Raw genomic sequence first — 17,500 nt, forward strand, 5'->3', positions numbered from 1 at the left:
GCTAAACCGCAGCAGCACCTGAGTCACATGACTTCCTGTCGTCTTCAGCTCAGAAACACAGAGCGAGTCTCTCTCTCTGTCCTCAGCCTCCGTCTCGTTAGTGAAGCCGTCTGTGAGTTCGCTCGGCTCTGAACTCGCTCCGCTTTACATTTTTAACACATATAGTAAAAAATCTGAAGTTTGAAAGGAGACGAGTGGCGGGAAGTTTGGGGACCTCCTGCGGGAATCAGAATCAGAGCGAGTCTGCAGCACAAACACCGAGCCGAGCGCGAGCGCCCACAACGCAACCCGCGAAGGTTAAAGAAAAAAAAGGAAAGAAATAATCAGACGTCACTCTCCCGCCCTTAACTCCGAGCAAAGAAAACCCCCGAGGCTCTGAGCCGACGCCAGCCGCCGTCATTAACAGAGAAGAAGAGAGAGAACGAGAGAGAAAAAGAAAAAAGATAAAGAAAGAGAAAAAGACAGACAGAGGGGGGCTTGTTTTGTTGTTTTCAGATTTTTTTCACTTCCTGCTTCTTATTGGTTGGAGCGGAGGAGGAAGAGGAGCGAGGGACAAACACAAACAAAGAGACAAACATCAAAACTGTCGAGCTCAAGGGAGCAACAGCACTCACTAACGAGCTGTAACAGCAAGAGGAGGAGGAGGAAGAGGAGGAGAGGAGAGGAGAGGAGAGGAGGAGGAGGAGGAGGAAGAGGAGGAGGAGAGGAGAGGAGGAGGAGGAGGAAGAAGAGGAGGAGGAAGAGGAGGAGAGGAGGAGGAGAGGAGAGGAGAGGAGGAGGAGAAGAGAGAAGGAGAGGAGAGGAGGAGAGGAGAGGAGGAGGAGACAAGAAGAGACTTCAGTGATATTTAGTAAAACTGATAAAACTCACGGAGCTGACTGTGTTTCACTGAGTGATGCTCTGCCACTTCTCCTCTGATAACATCCCAGTAACCATGGCGACGGAGGTTCAAAACGTCAGCAGCTTTATTTCTATTGCAGCCACCGCACTAGCCGTCATTATTTCCAATCCGAAGCCACGTAGGCGTGTTATGGAGCCGTGATGGAAAGGCGAGCCCCTTAAATGTGGGAGCGGACACATATGAGGGATTTCTGGGAGATGTAGTCCACGATTTCACAGAGGAATTGTGGGTGAAAAACTTTCTCAGAGTTATGTGATGCAATAACAGCTCTTGTAGCTCCTGCTGCATCATGGGAGCCAGTTCCTGTGACCTCACAGTGTCATGTGACCTCACAGCGTCATGTGACCTCATAGTTAGGACAAATATGGCTTTTTATCAAAAACGTTTTTTTGATAAATGGGACTTCTGTTTTTTTCCAGACTGACGTGTTTCCATTAGGCGTATTTCATATTCAGAATTTCAATTTGCACATTTTGAGTGTAACAGAAACCTGCCTGTAGAGACCGAACTTCTCCCCGTCTGCTCCTGAGATATGAAAACATGACGATGTCACAGTGACCTTTGACCTCTTGGATCAATTCGTTACTTTATCCTCTTAGACTTTCATGTGAAATATTGTCATAATTAGTGTATGAATTCTTGAAAAACGTGTTGAACTGTCAGTGACCTTTGACCTCCAAAATCTAATCAGGTCATTCTTGAGTCAAAGTGGACGTTTGTGTCAAATTTGAGGAAATTCTTTTGAAATGATCCTGAGTTATCGTGTTCACAAAAATGAAACGGATGCAAAGTCACAGTGACCTTTGACCTCCAAATTCCCGTCACTTCATTGCTGAGTCAAAGTGGACGTTTGTGCCAAATTTTAGGAAACTCCCTCAAGGCTTGAGATATCAAGCACACGTACGCACTTACAGACATCCAAAATCAGGTGCGTGCAGCCTCAGCTCTCGCCGGCGTGGAGCCAAAATAACAAAAGAACGGAGGAAATAACGACAAACAACAACACACACATGTGACAGACCGCACACACACCCCCAGAGTCTGATCTCACTCCAACATCAGCAGCTGAATCACCTGACGGACAGACAGAAGGACGGACAGAGGACACTCGGGGACTCACCTTCGTCCTCGTCGTTGGCGGTGACGGTGATGAGGACGAAGCCCACCTCCTTGTCCTCCTCCAGGCTCACCTCATACACCGGCCGGGCGAACGCCGGGGCGTTATCGTTGACATCGGTGACGAAGATCCTGACATACGCCGTGTCTGAGAGACCGAAAACACGTTTACGGAGAACACATATTTACTGATCAACTATTAAAATATTTACTGATCAAAAATCAATTATAAAAATATTTACTGATTAAACATAAATTATTAAAATATTTACTGATCAAAAATCAATTATTAAAATATTTACTGATTAAACATAAATTATTAAAATATTTACAGATCAAAAATCAATTATTAAAATATTTACTGATCAACTATTAAAATATTTACTGATCAACTATTAAAATATTTACTGATCAAAAATCAATTATTAAAATATTTACTGATTAAACATAAATTATTAAAATATTTACAGATAAAAAATCAATTATTAAAATATTTACTGATTAAACATAAATTATTAAAATATTTACAGATCAAAAATCAATTATTAAAATATTTACTGATCAACTATTAAAATATTTACTGATCAAAAATCAATTATTAAAATATTTACTGATTAAACATAAATTATTGAAATATTTACAGATCAAAAATCAATTATTAAAATATTTACTGATCAACTATTAAAATATTTACAGATAAAAAATCAATTATTAAAATATTTACTGATCAACTATTAAAATATTTACTGATTAAACATAAATTATTAAAATATTTAGTTATTTAAAATCAATTAACGTTGCCACTGAGTGTGATGGCGATTTGATTATCTGTGTGTGTGTGTGTGTGTGTGTATGTGTGTGTGTGTGTGTGTGTGTGTGTGTTTGTGTGTGTGTGTGTGTGTGTGTTTGTGTGTGTGTGTAATCAGAGTGTGTGTCTGTGTAGGTTATCAGAGTGTGTGTGTGTGTGTGTGTGTTATCAGTGTGTGTGTGTGTGTGTTATCAGTGTGTGTGTGTTACCAGTGTGTGTGTGTGTGTGTGTTATCAGAGTGTGTGTGTGTGTGTTATCAGAGTGTGTGTGTGTGTGTGTGTGGTATGTGTGTGTGTGTGTGTGTGTGTGTGTGTGTTATCGGTGTGTGTGTGTTATCAGAGTGTGTGTGTGTGTGTTATCGGTGTGTGTGTGTTATCAGAGTGTGTGTGTGTGTGTGTGTGTTATCAGTGTGTGTGTGTGTGTGTGTGTGTGTGTTATCAGAGTGTGTGTGTGTGTGTGTGTGTGTGTGTGTTATCAGAGTGTGTGTGTGTGTGTGTGTGTGTGTGTGTTATCTGTGTGTGTGTGTTATCAGAGTGTGTGTGTGTGTGTGTGTGTGTGTGTGTGTGTGTTATCAGTGTGTGTGTGTGTTATCAGAGTGTGTGTAAGTGTTATCAGTGTGTGTGTGTGTGTGTGTGTGTTATCAGTGTGTGTGTGTGTGTGTGTGTGTTACCAGTGTGTGTGTGTGTGTGTTACCAGTGTGTGTGTGTGTGTGTGTTACCAGTGTGTGTGTGTGTGTGTGTTATCAGTGTGTGTGTGTTATCAGAGTGTGTGTGTGTGTGTGTTTGTGTGTTATCTGTGTGTGTGTGTTATCAGTGTGTGTGTGTGTGTTATCAGTGTGTGTGTGTTATCAGAGTGTGTGTGTGTGTGTTATCAGTGTGTGTGTGTGTGTGTTATCAGTGTGTGGGTGGTAGCAGAGTGTGTGTGTGTGTGTGTGTGTGTGTGTGTGTGTGTGTGTGTGTGTGTGTGTGTGTGTGTGTGTGTTATCAGAGTGTGTGTGTGTGTGTGTGTGTGATCGGTGTGTGTGTGTGTGTGTGTGTGTGTGTGTGTGTGTGTTATCAGTGTGTGTGTGTGTGTGTGTGTGTGTGTGTGTGTGTGTTATCAGTGTGTGTGTGTGTGTGTGTGTGTTATCAGTGTGTGTGTGTGTGTGTGTGTGTGTGTGTGTGTGTGTGTGTGTGTGTGTTATCAGAGTGTGTGTGTGTGTGTGTGTGTTATCAGTGTGTGTGTGTGTGTGTGTGTGTGTGTGTGTGTGTGTGTGTGTGTGTGTGTGTGTGTTACCAGTGTTGGGCTGTCCCTGCTGTCCCGGTCTGGCCGACTCGGAGCCGTCCTGTGATTGGACCTCGAGGAGGTAGGAGGCCTTCTGCTCGCGGTCGAAGGAGGTTCGGGTGAGGATGACACCGCTGCGCGAGTCGATGCTGAAGAGCTGAGAGTCGCCGCTCTCGTCCTTCAGGATCACGTAATTGATCTGCAGGAGAAGAAGAAGAAACAGAAGCTGAAGCAGCAGTAGAAGAAGAAGCGGAGCGTGTGCGTTCAGGTGTTTCTCACCATCCCGTGCAGTCCGGAGTCCAGGTCTGTGGCCGACACCTGAGCCACCGACGTGCCGATCTGCGCCCCCTCGGGGACCGTGGCCTCGTACGTGGACGACAGGAAGAAAGGAACGTTGTCGTTGACGTCTGACGGAGGAAAAAGAAAAGAGAGAAACATTTGTGTCTAAATTTATCTTTGGTGTTTTGTTGTTTTAGGATCTGGCAGCAGAACACATGCAGACTGTCACAGCCATGAAAGCTGATTAACGTGGATTAAAAACTGACGGAGAGAAGGCAAGAAACAAACAAAGAAGAAGAAGAAGACGAAGCAGAGAAACGCCAGAAAGAAAGCAGACAGAAGGACTGAAAAATGCAGGAAAGTTTGTGCTTTCTGCAACATTTACACCAAAAAAGGAGATTAAAACCAGACAGAAGAAGCAGAGAAAAGAGGGAAACCGGATGAGCTGAAGTCCATCAGACGGTGGACGTGGACGGCGTCTCCGCTTGCTAATGAAACGCCAGTTATTAGTGAGGAATTATCCTCGCAACGCCGTCAAGAGTCCACAAAGCAGCTTGTCAGCTCACTTTCAAGCTCCGCTAAGCCAATTACAGCGTCCGCTGTGGGTTTGTTCAAAGCCAGTCAAAGTCAGTCCTCTCGTCCCTCCGCCGCCTGCAGGTGCTGACTGGGAAATGAGTCAGTGCTGAAGCGAGGCGGCGCGGAGCTCAGCCGCCGCCGTTCACCGGGAAAGTGAGCCGCACTTCATTATTGTCCACGTCGCGCTCTCTGTCGTCTGTCTCGTTATTACTCCGTCTGTCCTCGTCCTCGGCCGGTCGCGTCTGAACCGAGACGCTCCACGGCAGAGCAAACCAGCTCTGAGTCTTCAAACGAGTCAGAAACAATTACGGCGCCCGCTTTAAGGGCAGAGGAGCTGCTTAAATATGAATGCTGTTCATTTAGCTGCGTCAGGTGTTTGATTCGGTCTGTCCTCTTTGAGATCACACGAAGAGTTAAATATTCAGAAGTACAAAAATGAGAAATTAGATTTGATTGTCATCCGTTTACGTGACGGTTCAGTGATTTAGAGAAAGCAGCCGACGAATTGGAAGAGCGACTCGAGGATTTCACAGCTCGCAAAACGTTCTGAGAACGGTACGCCGCAACCAAAGCAATGTTTTAGGAACATTTTCAGCCGCAACGTTTTTGTTTTTAAGATCCTTAAACATTCTTCCTAAAGTTCGGGTAACATTCTCTATAAACACCAAAAATGTTCAATTTTTTTGCTTACCTTTTTTTTTGTTTTGTTAACATATCACATTACATTTTCATTCAAAAATGTGAAATCACAGTTAATCTCACGTTCTGAATGTTGCCATCAGGACGCTCGGCTTGTGTCTGCAGCTGAGGAGGTTTGTCATGAGACTGGACCGATGTGCAAAGTTTGGTCTTTACTTTAGTATTTTCATATATGCGAAGTTGGATTTCCTCAGAATGATAATTGTTAATAATAACATTGAGGAAACACACACACACACACACACACACACACACACACACACACACACACTCCTCCCTGTCTCACCTGTCACGTTGACGTAGACGGTGGTGAACGATGCCAGCGGCACAGCTGCGACGTTCTGGACCCGCACCCTGAGCGTGAAGAAGCGCGTGGTCTCGTAGTCGAGGTTCTCGGCCACCAGGATGGACGCCGAGCTGTCCGCCCGGTTCGGTTTGATGTAGAAGCGCACCGGCATGTTGGTCTCCGGCACCTGACCCTCCTCCAGGTTGTAGGTCACCCGGGGGTCGCCGAGCGGGGACGTGGCCTTGACGGTCTGACAGAGAGAGAGGAGGTGAGGTGTACGTGATGTGTGTCTGTTCGTTCTCTGAGCAGAGAGAGCGTGAATCGACAGGAAATGACACGGAGGAAAATATCAGTGTCACGCACACCTGAGCAGAGCCGGCCGGCCGACGAGATCTCACAGACACGGAGATCTAAATAATCACACCTCGGGCTGCCTTTCTGCTCCTGAGGACACTTAGAAGCTACTCTGCCATGAAAATGTGACATGAAACGTCTTTATTGAGTGTTTTTCCCAGTTTAACCCTTTGTAGCCGGAGCAAACATAGAGAGAAGGCAACTTCACACGAAATGACCCAAAAAAGTATGAAGGGATGAATACAAAATTACCAGAAAATGACATGAAAATAAGGCAAAACCTCCACAAAAACAACAAAAATGAAAACTAAAAGAATAAAAAAGCAAAAACAGAAAATGACCTGAAAAAAGAGCTAAAATGAAATAATAAATATAAATAAATATATATTTTACTGTAACCTTATTTTAAATGTATAATTATAATAAGTATGGCTTTTTTTTTTAATGTGCAGGATATTTCATGTCAAAAAAATGCAATCAGCTAGATTGCCTTTTTTTATGTTTTCAAACAAATTGTTCATGTTTCAGCTTATGTTGATATGCATGTGTTGATCCAGGGTTTAAAGGGTTAAAACAGCCGGTCTGTTTGTTTTGGAGATAAAGAGACGTCTGTGGAGAATTGAGCTGCCGGTAAAAACCTCCTGAACACTGAAGGAACTCTGATACACAAACACACACACACACACACACACACACACCATCAGAGGCCGCAGACCGCCGTCCTGCCTCACCATGACATCACCTTCACACGCAGCTGTGTGCTGTCGACAGCGAGGTCGTTCGTCTCCTTTCGACCGCTCTAACTTCTGCCAGATCCACAAACCAGAGCACTCAGAGAAAATGTGACACGCTAAGATACACAACACGGCAAAGAATGCAGCGTTCAGATGCCGCGAGCCGCCACTCGCTCCTTCTACGGACAGGCCGCCCCTCCGAAAAACACAACTCCTAAAAAGGTTCATGCTCCACTCTGCTGCTGCACTTTGTGTGAATTTAACTGAAAATATGTGTTTGGATCTGTGTGTGTGTGTGTGTGTGTGTGTGTGTGTGTGTGTGTGTGTGTTGTTCTGACCTGTGCATCCAGCAGCAGAGCTTTTAAGACTCGTGTTATTCTTTTGGCTGTAGTTTGAGTTGACCTTAGTTTGTGTGGGTGTGTGTGTGTTTGTGTGTGTGTGTGTGTGTGTGTGTGTGTGTGTGTTTTCTTCAGCTGACTGATGCGACCTCTCTTTCTTCTCCTGAGAGTTTGACCTTTTGTTCACACATTTTACTGATTGAAGCAGCTTCACTGCGACAGATTTCTACCTAAAATCTGGGTAATATCCGTGATGATTTCTCAGGTTAACCCTTTCACATCCCTCCGTCGTCTCTCACTGTTAACCGTGTGTCTTCATGTTTCCTCACAGAGTGAGAAACGCTGTCTGCCTCCTCAAACACAGAAACCCTCTCAGCCGCTCTCTCTTAAAGGGACAGTTCGTATATTTTGCAGTGAGATTGTGTGAGTCAGTGAGTGTTACAGACAGCAGGTGTCAGTCTGCACTTTGGAGAAGCAGACAGGAGCACTGACACGGAGGCTAAACATGGTGCTGCTGGTGTTACTGGTGCTGCTGGTGTTAATGGTGTTACTGGTGTTACTGGTGCTGCTGGTGTTACTGGTGCTGCTGGTGTTACTGGTGTTGCTGGTGTTAATGGTGCCTCTGGTGTTACTGGTGCTGCTGGTGTTAATGGTGTTACTGGTGTTACTGGTGCCTCTGGTGTTACTGGTGCTGCTGGTGTTAATGGTGTTACTGGTGTTACTGGTGCTGCTGGTGTTAATGGTGTTACTGGTGTTAATGGTGCCTCTGGTGTTACTGGTGCTGCTGGTGCTGCTGGTGTTACTGGTGCTGATGGTGTTAATGGTGTTACTGGTGTTACTGGTGCTGCTGGTGTTAATGGTGTTACTGGTGTTACTGGTGCTGCTGGTGTTACTGATGCTGCTGGTGTTACTGGTGCTGCTGGTGTTACTGGTGCTGCTGGTGTTAATGGTGTTACTGGTGTTAATGGTGCCTCTGGTGTTACTGGTGCTGCTGGTGTTACTGGTGTTACTGGTGCTGCTGGTGTTACTGATGCTGCTGGTGTTACTGGTGCTGCTGGTGTTACTGGTGCTGCTGGTGTTAATGGTGTTACTGGTGTTAATGGTGCCTCTGGTGTTAATGGTGTTACTGGTGCTGCTGGTGTTACTGATGCTGCTGGTGTTAATGGTGTTACTGGTGTTAATGGTGCCTCTGGTGTTACTGGTGCTGCTGGTGTTACTGGTGTTACTGATGCTGCTGGTGTTAATGGTGCCTCTGGTGTTACTGGTGCTGCTGGTGTTACTGGTGTTACTGGTGCTGCTGGTGTTACTGGTGCTGCTGGTGTTACTGGTGTTACTGGTGCTTCTGGTGTTACTGATGCTGCTGGTGTTACTGGTGCTGCTGGTGTTACTGGTGCTGCTGGTGTTACTGGTGTTAATGGTGCCTCTGGTGTTAATGGTGTTACTGGTGCTGCTGGTGTTAATGGTGTTACTGGTGTTAATGGTGCCTCTGGTGTTACTGGTGCTGCTGGTATTACTGGTGTTGCTGGTGTTACTGGTGTTGCTGGTGTTACAGCCTCATGGAAAAGTAGATGTTCACTTTTTTCTTGTTATGCTTTTGTAATGAATACCGACCTAATGCTTTCCAATAATTACGACGTTACCACTGTTCAGCATCTTTAAAGGCAGGGATGAATCATGTTTCAGGGTTTTACTCGTACACTCTGCTGTGCTTTGTACCAGGTGTTTTTTGTTTTTTTTTAAAAAAAAGCAGAACAGGCAGAAAAAGCAGAATTTTTGTCACATGATGAGCTCTGAATACAGAGTCTCTGAGCTGCTCAGTGTCCTCCAGCAGCACGCAGCGAGCAGCACGTAAAAACGCATGACTCCTGACATGCACTCATTGTTTTTTAACAGCTGCTTTTTCACTGAAGCATCAGTGTGTCAGCGGCGGAGAACACCAACAGGAAGAGGAAACTGTCAGCTGATGATTACAACATGAGACGCTGCAGCGTCTCCTGCCTCCACCTCGTTAACAATGTCATTAACAAAGCTTATTAACGATGCTAAATTTAAAACAACACCTCCTCCTCAATGCAATTAACACAGCAGAGGAGGAGGAGGGGGAGGAGGAGGAGGCGAGATGGGACTGTGCTACATGTTCATCTGCATAAAACCCGTTTTAACGTCATAGGTTTGGTACAAAAAAAAAAGATTTATGAAGACAAAAAAAATAATTAAGGGTCCATCCTCTCACCCAAATATGGTCACTTCCACACTTGTCACATGTCACGCTCTAGGTGTCCCTCTGCGTCTGCATGTTATGCTCTAAGTATCCTTCTGCGTCTACATGTTACGCTATTATCACCACCATCAGTCTTTCTGTCTTTTCAGTGATTATGAGGGAATAAAGAGAAGAAGGAGGCCAGATTGAATACAGCACACACACACACACACACACACACACACACAGACCCCCTACCACTGTTTGAAAACTGACTAACCTCCGTGAAATTGAGCAGCTGGAGGGAAAAACTCCTCCACCTTCTAAACCTGCAGCTTAGGAAAAGAGAGCAAATTAGGATAGACGGATCAAAAGAGGAAAAAATTACCAAGAGGTATACAAGCAAACTGTGCGTGTGCGCGTGTGTGTGCGTGTGTGTGTGTGTGTGTGTGTGTGTGTGTGTGTCGGAGGGAGTCAGGTGAGACAGACTCGGGGCGGGTTTGTTGTTTGCTTGGCAGAAAATGTTTTGAAGCGCTCGGCTAAACGTGCTGACACTAAGAGAGAGAGAGAGAGAGAGAGAGAGAGAGATGGATGGAGGACAAGGAGGAGAGAGGGATGGAGAAGAAGAAAGAGCATTTGCAGCCTCTTCGGGATGCTCGGCACAGATGTGAGGATGTAAAGCAGAGAGAGCTCCTGCAGGAAGTGTAAGTATTCCTGTCTGCTGCTGCTCCCCCTGCTCTCTGGCTGCTGTCGCACTGCTCTGCAGATCTCAGAGCAGCTGCCAGTGATCACAGGAGCTGCAGCCACTTGATCAGCAACTTCTGAAGCAACCTGCAGTATTTTAGAGCTTCAGAAGGAGATCACAGCAGCCGTACAGCCGAGTCTGCAGAATCCTGCACGAAGAGCCCACGGCTGCGTGTTCTCAGTGCGCTCGCTCAGTCTGACTAACAGTCTGTCAGATTCTCACTTTACCGTCAAATCTGACAAAGAAAAACAGCTGATCATCACGTTCTGCGTTTGTGCTTGAAAATTGACCGAAACAGCTGACTGATCATCTAAAAGTTATGATTTTTTCTTACTGGACTTGGATATGTGAATCTGTCTGTGTGCTCCGGTCAATAAAAACTCGGAGAAAAACTCAACTCAATCATCGTGTAAAAATGTCGACATCGTAAATCTCTAAAAAACACGGATACATTACATTTGTTATGTCATATGCTGTGATCCTGTCTGTGGCTGCGCCTGTGTCGTGGTCTTGGCTGCACTGATGTTGTGATCCTGCTCGATGCCAACTTCTGCTGCCATTATTATTAGTCATGCCTCTAATATTAATATACACACTAAAAATAAAATAAAATTAATGCAAGGGCTTGTTACACTCAAGTAAAAGGAATGTAGTGCAATCTGCATTTAGCAATCCAACAGCAAAATAATGTAAAATTCAAGTCACTTTTAGGAGGAGTAACAACACAGTTCCTAGTTGTTACAGTAACAAACCTCAAATCTAACAGTCCAACAAAACATCTGACAGTAAAATTACTGCAGTTTGAACAACACTAAAACTTTTCTCTAACAGAAATAATTATAACTCGTCCGTTCTTTCTGCATCACAACAGTCCAGCCTGAACTGCCTTAAGGTGCACCGCTGCCTGCTGATGTGACTGCTGTGTTTTCATATTTATAAGCACATGTTCCTCTCATTTATGAAGTTACACAAGCTCCTGCACAGCTGACAACCACATCCTGTCAATGTTTCAAAATAGAATGCATTTCCATCAGCAGCTGACGGCGTTCTGTCCACAGAGACACAGTCAGGGGGCTTTTGTTTTGAAAGGGAAGGAAGGAAGTCGAGGTAAAACAAACATCTTAGTATTTCTTCATCTCTGTGACAGAGAGTCTTGAAACTTCAGTATAAAGCGGTACAGAGTCAACTGACGCGAGTGTCACACCTAAAAAATCGATGTCGTGTGCTGTAAAGCCCTCTGAGGACGGGCTTTATGAAAAAAAGGACCTGACAACACAGCGGTAACGTGTGGTGACGTTTAAGCACAAAGTCGCCTTGGTTGTGGTTAGGGAGGAGATCATGTTTTGGCTTAAAGCGCCTGGTTTGGGGTCACTGTCGCTGCTGGAAAGCAGCAAATTCTCAGAAAAAACGACAGTGGCTTTTCACAGCACTAACCTACCAAAAAAAAAAACAGCCAAAGCTCACCACAGAACAGCCACGTGTGGTCGTGGTTTGGTGTTGTTAAATGTCCTGTCTGAATAAATGTGGACTGGTTAACAGCGTGGTGTTGCTCACCACTATCTTGGCGTCTCGCACGGTGTTTTCTGGCACGGTGACCCAGTACTCGGGCTGCTCCCAGTGCGGCGGCTGGTTGTGGACGTTGGTGATGATGACGGTCAGCTCCACAGAGCTGCTGCGGTTCCCTCCGTCTGACGCCACGATCTGCCGGTTGATCCTGGACGTCTGCAGGGAAACACGAAGGTCAGTTAACACACAGACGGGATGTTGGGAATAAGAGTTTTTGATCTCAGGGTCAAAGGTCACAGCTTGAGATTCTGGAGAGAAAACTTTTCTGGGCTTTTTTTGATAAAACTGCAAGAACAAATTCAAAGGAAGGAGTTTCTTCATTTTTAAAGTTTGCGATGAGATCTCGATCGTATCACCAGGATCAGATTTTAATGATGACACCGTCGTCTGGCAGCTGCGAGAGGCCGCTCAACACTCGGAAAAGAAGTCAATATTAGAGCACAGAAGACGAAAACGCTGTCGATCCTTCGGTTTGCTCTTTAAAAGTGAATAAAGAAAGACAGAGGCGGCTAAATTATTGACTGAAGTGTCGTTTAAAAGATCAGTGGCAGCGAGAGCAGCGAGGGAGAACAGAGACGACAGAACAACAGTTGGCATCATTCATGTCAGACGTTTGCCGAGCAGCTCAAAGATTCACTTCCGTCTGCTTCTTCACTTTGTGAGATTGTTCAAAGACGAAAACACACAAACACAATCATGACAATCGACAACAGAGACAGAAACGACAGAAGAGCTGCTGCCTCCGAAACGCTGCCTAGTTATTGATCATTGACTGATCAGTGAATTTGATTACAGACTTTATATACACGAAAAATCCCGCACAGCTGTTACACCGGGCTGCAGACGTGCAAACATCAGTTGGCTGCTGAACATTTATGAATTTCGCACAGCCCAAGAAAACCACAAAAAAACCCCACTTAAACTCTCGTTTTATAGGAGGACAACAGCTTCAATATTTGTTTTATTATTTATTTTATATAACCTTTATTTAACCAGGTTGCTCCTGTTGAGATACAATGACCTTTTTCTCAAGGGAAGCCCGGCCAAGACAGCAGCCTAAGAAATATAAAAGACAACTGACACCAACTCACACGTCAAAACAAAAAAGAGACATACTAGTTAAAAGCAAAGGGATTGAGACTCAGGATTTACATTAAAACAAGAACAAGAGTGATATGTAGCTGCTTCAAAGTCTCTCACACGGTTTTTAAACGTGCCAAGGGTGATTTGTTCCTTTAAATTCAACGTGTTCTGCAGGAAGTTCCAGGCAGCATGTGCAATATTAATTTTAATTCCTGAGTAAAATGATTAACAGCACAGAAGTTTGACAGAAGCTGAAGTCAGAGTCCTGCAGTCAGGAGAGGTTGGCTTATTATCAGCACAATGTGCTTCAATTTACCTGAAGTTTGTTTAAGATGGAGCTTTTCATTTTTATATAATGCTGGAAAGTTTAATAAATAATAATAATTAGTTGAATACTTGTGCTGTAAACCATCTTCAAGGTGAAAACACAATTATCATCATCAGACCGATTATTGATGATTGATTAACAGCTCTCACATTTAAACAGACTTTTCAAATTACTGCACAATTCAGGACAAAATAAAAAGATCATGAACAGGTAAAAAAATAATGGCTTAAATGTGAGCTGAATTAAAATTATAATAATAACATGATATTTTCATTATATTACACGTCCGAAGGCCGGCTCCAGCGCGGACATGTCCAACAACCCATGCTATCGCTGAAATGTGCGACAACCCACTCCAGTGTGGACATGTCCAACAGCCGCTCCAGCGTGGACATGTCCAACAGCCGCTCCAGCGTGGACATGTCCAACAGCCGCTCCAACTGGAGCAGTACCTGTCACTGCGCAGCCAATACGCACAGAGGTGACTGATTCATCACGTGTACCTGTGAGCCAGAAACCACCAACATGCGGACTGTGGACCGGATCAAACAAAGTGTAAGCCCCCCCCTCCACACACCCACACACCCACACACCCACACACACACACACACAAACTAAAAAACACGTTAGCTGTAATTCAGCAGTTCTCTGGCTCCGAGTTTATTTCTATAAAGAGATTATATATGTTACGTGTGTGTTTTTCTGTCTTTTCTGTCACATTCAGAAAGTTAGACTGTGAAAATGTGGAGACTTTTTTACAGCAAGGACATTTTGTTTATGTGAGGACGTTTTCTGAGTGTTGAGACATTTTTGGATGTCGGCCGTGTCTCTGACCTGTGAGATGGGGTGGTGGACGTAAATCCAGCCGGTGCTGGGGTTGATGTGCAGGTACGTCGGCTTCTGATTGGACAGGGAGTAGGTGATGGCCGCGTTGCTCCCCTGGTCGTCATCGTGTGCCGCCGCTCGCAGGAAACTAGTTCCGACCGGAGTGTCCTCCCGCAAGAAGTCTGAGAGGGAAGACATGACCGTTGACATGAAACGCTACTGGCTTTACTGTGCTGCTTCATGTCTCCATCACATGTGCATAATAATTAATAACAGATAAAATAATAATAATAATAAAAATAGTTGTTGTTGTTGTTGTTGTTGTTAATAATAACTTAATTTATATAGCACCTAAGGTTAAGAGAAGAGAAAAACATGCAAAATGCAGGACGCAAAATGCCAATATAAATTTTTTAAAAAAGCCCCCAAATCAATGAAAGCAATAAAACCAATTAACACAATAAAACAACAGAAGGACATAAAATAATAACAAGCAAAGCACAAGCAGAAACAGAATTCCCAAAAGGTAATATAACAACAAAAAGTCCAAAAGTCCTACTAAACATAAGTCAGGAAAAAATACAAAATTCAGGACACAAAATGTCAGTATAAATGAATGCAAAAAGGTCCAAAAACAACTGATGCAATAAAGCAATTAAAACAATAAAACGGCCAAAAAACAGACATAAAATAAATACATAAAAATTAAGAAAAAAGACGACACTGCAGAAAAACAAGTCTATAAAAACGGTTTAAAAAAGTGATTTAGAAGAAGTCTGAGATTCTGACAGCCCCATCTGCCGTTAGATTTAAGCCTCGACTTTGGAAGGAAGGGCCAGAGGGGTCCCGCCAGCGGGGCCCCACCTCAGGGCCCAAGGCTGCTATGGGGTCGACATTTCTGCAGCCAGGGGCCAGACAGAGACGAGCGTTAAAAGTGACCGTCCCCTGGTGTCCACGTGCAGCGGCTGAAGTCACATCCTGTCTGAGGCTAAACAGCGAGCAGCATTACATGTGAGTGAACACGGCGACATCATGTTCTGTGATGGTAAGCAGATATTATAATAATGGCGGCGCGGCGTTGTGTCGCGTCAGCAGCGTGTCGCCTCATTTTGTCATTTCTGGGTCTCACTCTGCAACGTCAACAGCTGCATTTTCAAATTTATGAATATAACCTCCAATCCTGCTGACTGCAACGAGCATCAGTGCTGATCGGACAACAAAAACAAGGAGCGCGGAGGAGGAGGAGGAGGAGGAGGCACATTTCCCTCTGTGAGACTGCATTTCAAGCATTATGTCAATAATAATGTCCCTCCGACATTTGTGGGTCTCTGAATTCATTTCAATGGAATAATAAAAATGTCAGATCTGCTGAATCTGACGAGTGTTACACAGAAACGCCCCCCAAAAAAAAAGAGAAGAGCAAAACACAGTCTGGAAGTTTCTGTCTTTCTTTTGTTGCTGAAATTTCTGTCGAGTCTAAACAGAAAGTCAAAGTGAGAGCAGATGAGGTGTTCTTCTCTTGAACTAACACTGCGCAGCACCACTGAGTGAAATATCTCTGCTGCTAAAATGCACAGTTAGAGCTGTATTTATTATGCAGCAGATAAGAGAGCGACAGGACCGAATGTGTCGGATTCTCCTCAGAATTTAACAGCTCTGATCCACGCGGAAAAATCTTTATTTTTTATTCAGTGAAAACAAATCCAGACTACATTTTACAAAATTTGATTTCAAGTCTGGAAGACATCGACGCACACGAGGAATATTTAGCTGAAGCACAGCTAACAACAATCTTGTGGCTGTGGCTGGACATTCTGATGTTGATCTGCTGTTTTAACCCTTAATGTCTCGTACACTGGTGTCACTCTGGGTGAGGAGGGGAGAGCGCCTCCTGCTGGACATCATTCTGCTCCACAGCCAGCTGCCTCGGCTGCCACTCGTACGGTATCTAAAGGTCAAAGGTACTGTCTTTGTCCCGTGTTTCTGTACGCACCCTGCTCTCACTCTCATCATCATCATCATCATAGATCATCATCATCAGAGCGATTATCGATGATCAATTAACCGCTCTCACATCTAAACAGACTTTTCAAATGAATAATATAAGGACAGAGATACACAGCAAGCACTTTAGACAGAGGTGATAATTCAAGCTTACTCCCTCCATCCTGCAGGAAAACCCAACACACACACACACACACACACACACACACACACACACACACACAGTGGTGGTAAATGAATGCATGTCCCAGAAACATTTCAATCTGCCTGTTTAATAATTAATGAGCCGCTCTGTGTGTTTCCTAATCTGACGAGGAGAACTTCTGACACGACGCTTATCAAAACACACACACAAACACACACACATCTGCACGCGTAGTAAACAAACACGGACCCACGGGGGCCACCTGTTTCCCTCAAACACACACACACACACACACACACACACACACACACACACACACACACACACACACACACACACACACACACTCACAGCAGAGACTCACACTGGTAGCGGCTGTTTTCAAACTTTGGGTCGTTGTCGTTCTGGTCGGCGATGAGGACGGTGATCTGACAGATCCCGATGAGCGGCTCCTCAGCCTGATCCGTGGCCGTCACTGACAGCGTGTACTCCCTCTGACGCTCCCGGTCGAAACTCGCCGTTGTGGCAATCACACCTGACACACACAGGTACCAGGTTTTTAACTTAAAAACAGACAAACGTTCACATCACAGGAAGGGGGAACTCACCGGTGTCGGGATTGATGTCGAACCCCGACGACACTCCGTCTCTGTGCATGATGCCGTATTTGACCTCTCCGTTGACCCCCATATCGGCGTCGTGGGCCTGGACCTGCAGCACGAACGTCCCGGGCGGCTGGTTCTCCAGGACCGCTGCGTTCACGCTGTAGTTGTAACACTGAGAACACAAACAGCACCATCAGAGATGAGTCTGGATCCAGTCAGAAACACAACAAACAAAACAGCGTTTACTCGGCTGAAACACGCAAAGACGTCCTCTCCCGCTAACGCCGCACAGACACGAGACGCTCGCTGACCTCCTGGAAGACGGGTTTGTTGTTGTTGATGTCGTTGATTCCCACGATGACCTGTGCGGAGCTGCTGAGCGGGTACGGCCCTCCGGACGCGTTGTCGTCCGTGGCGGTGATGTTGAGAATGTACTGCGGGCCCCTGAGCCTCGGAGGGGGGCTCCTCCGCAACTTGATGATGCCTGCGCGCACACACACACACACACACACAGAGCATTTTGAGCACAGAAATTCAGAAATGTGTCTTAAATCTTAGGACATTAAGTTTCACATGAATCCAAAAATACAAAACAAGAATTCACCAAACAACAAAATCACACCACGAATCTACAAATCATGAAAA

General features: G+C 44.9%; 1 protein-coding gene across 1 annotated transcript in view; it reads right to left on the reverse strand.

Moving 5' to 3' along the window:
- LOC121945704 (neural-cadherin) overlaps positions 1 to 17,500 on the reverse strand; it is a 143,142-nt gene that overhangs the window by 47,958 nt on the left and 77,684 nt on the right. Inside the window, exons 9-17 of the mRNA XM_088084823.1 lie at positions 17,167 to 17,339; positions 16,859 to 17,027; positions 16,615 to 16,785; positions 14,111 to 14,283; positions 11,854 to 12,021; positions 5,929 to 6,178; positions 4,368 to 4,495; positions 4,101 to 4,287; positions 2,022 to 2,165 (exon numbers count right to left, since the gene is read on the reverse strand). Coding sequence (XP_087940949.1) covers positions 2,022 to 2,165; positions 4,101 to 4,287; positions 4,368 to 4,495; positions 5,929 to 6,178; positions 11,854 to 12,021; positions 14,111 to 14,283; positions 16,615 to 16,785; positions 16,859 to 17,027; positions 17,167 to 17,339 — 1,563 coding nt within the window. The remainder of the gene's footprint in view (positions 1 to 2,021; positions 2,166 to 4,100; positions 4,288 to 4,367; positions 4,496 to 5,928; positions 6,179 to 11,853; positions 12,022 to 14,110; positions 14,284 to 16,614; positions 16,786 to 16,858; positions 17,028 to 17,166; positions 17,340 to 17,500) is intronic.

Source organism: Plectropomus leopardus, chromosome 11, assembly GCF_026936395.1.
Source record: "Plectropomus leopardus strain MGB_pleo_1.0 chromosome 11, ASM2693639v1, whole genome shotgun sequence".
In the NCBI taxonomy this organism is placed as follows: domain Eukaryota; kingdom Metazoa; phylum Chordata; class Actinopteri; order Perciformes; family Serranidae; genus Plectropomus; species Plectropomus leopardus.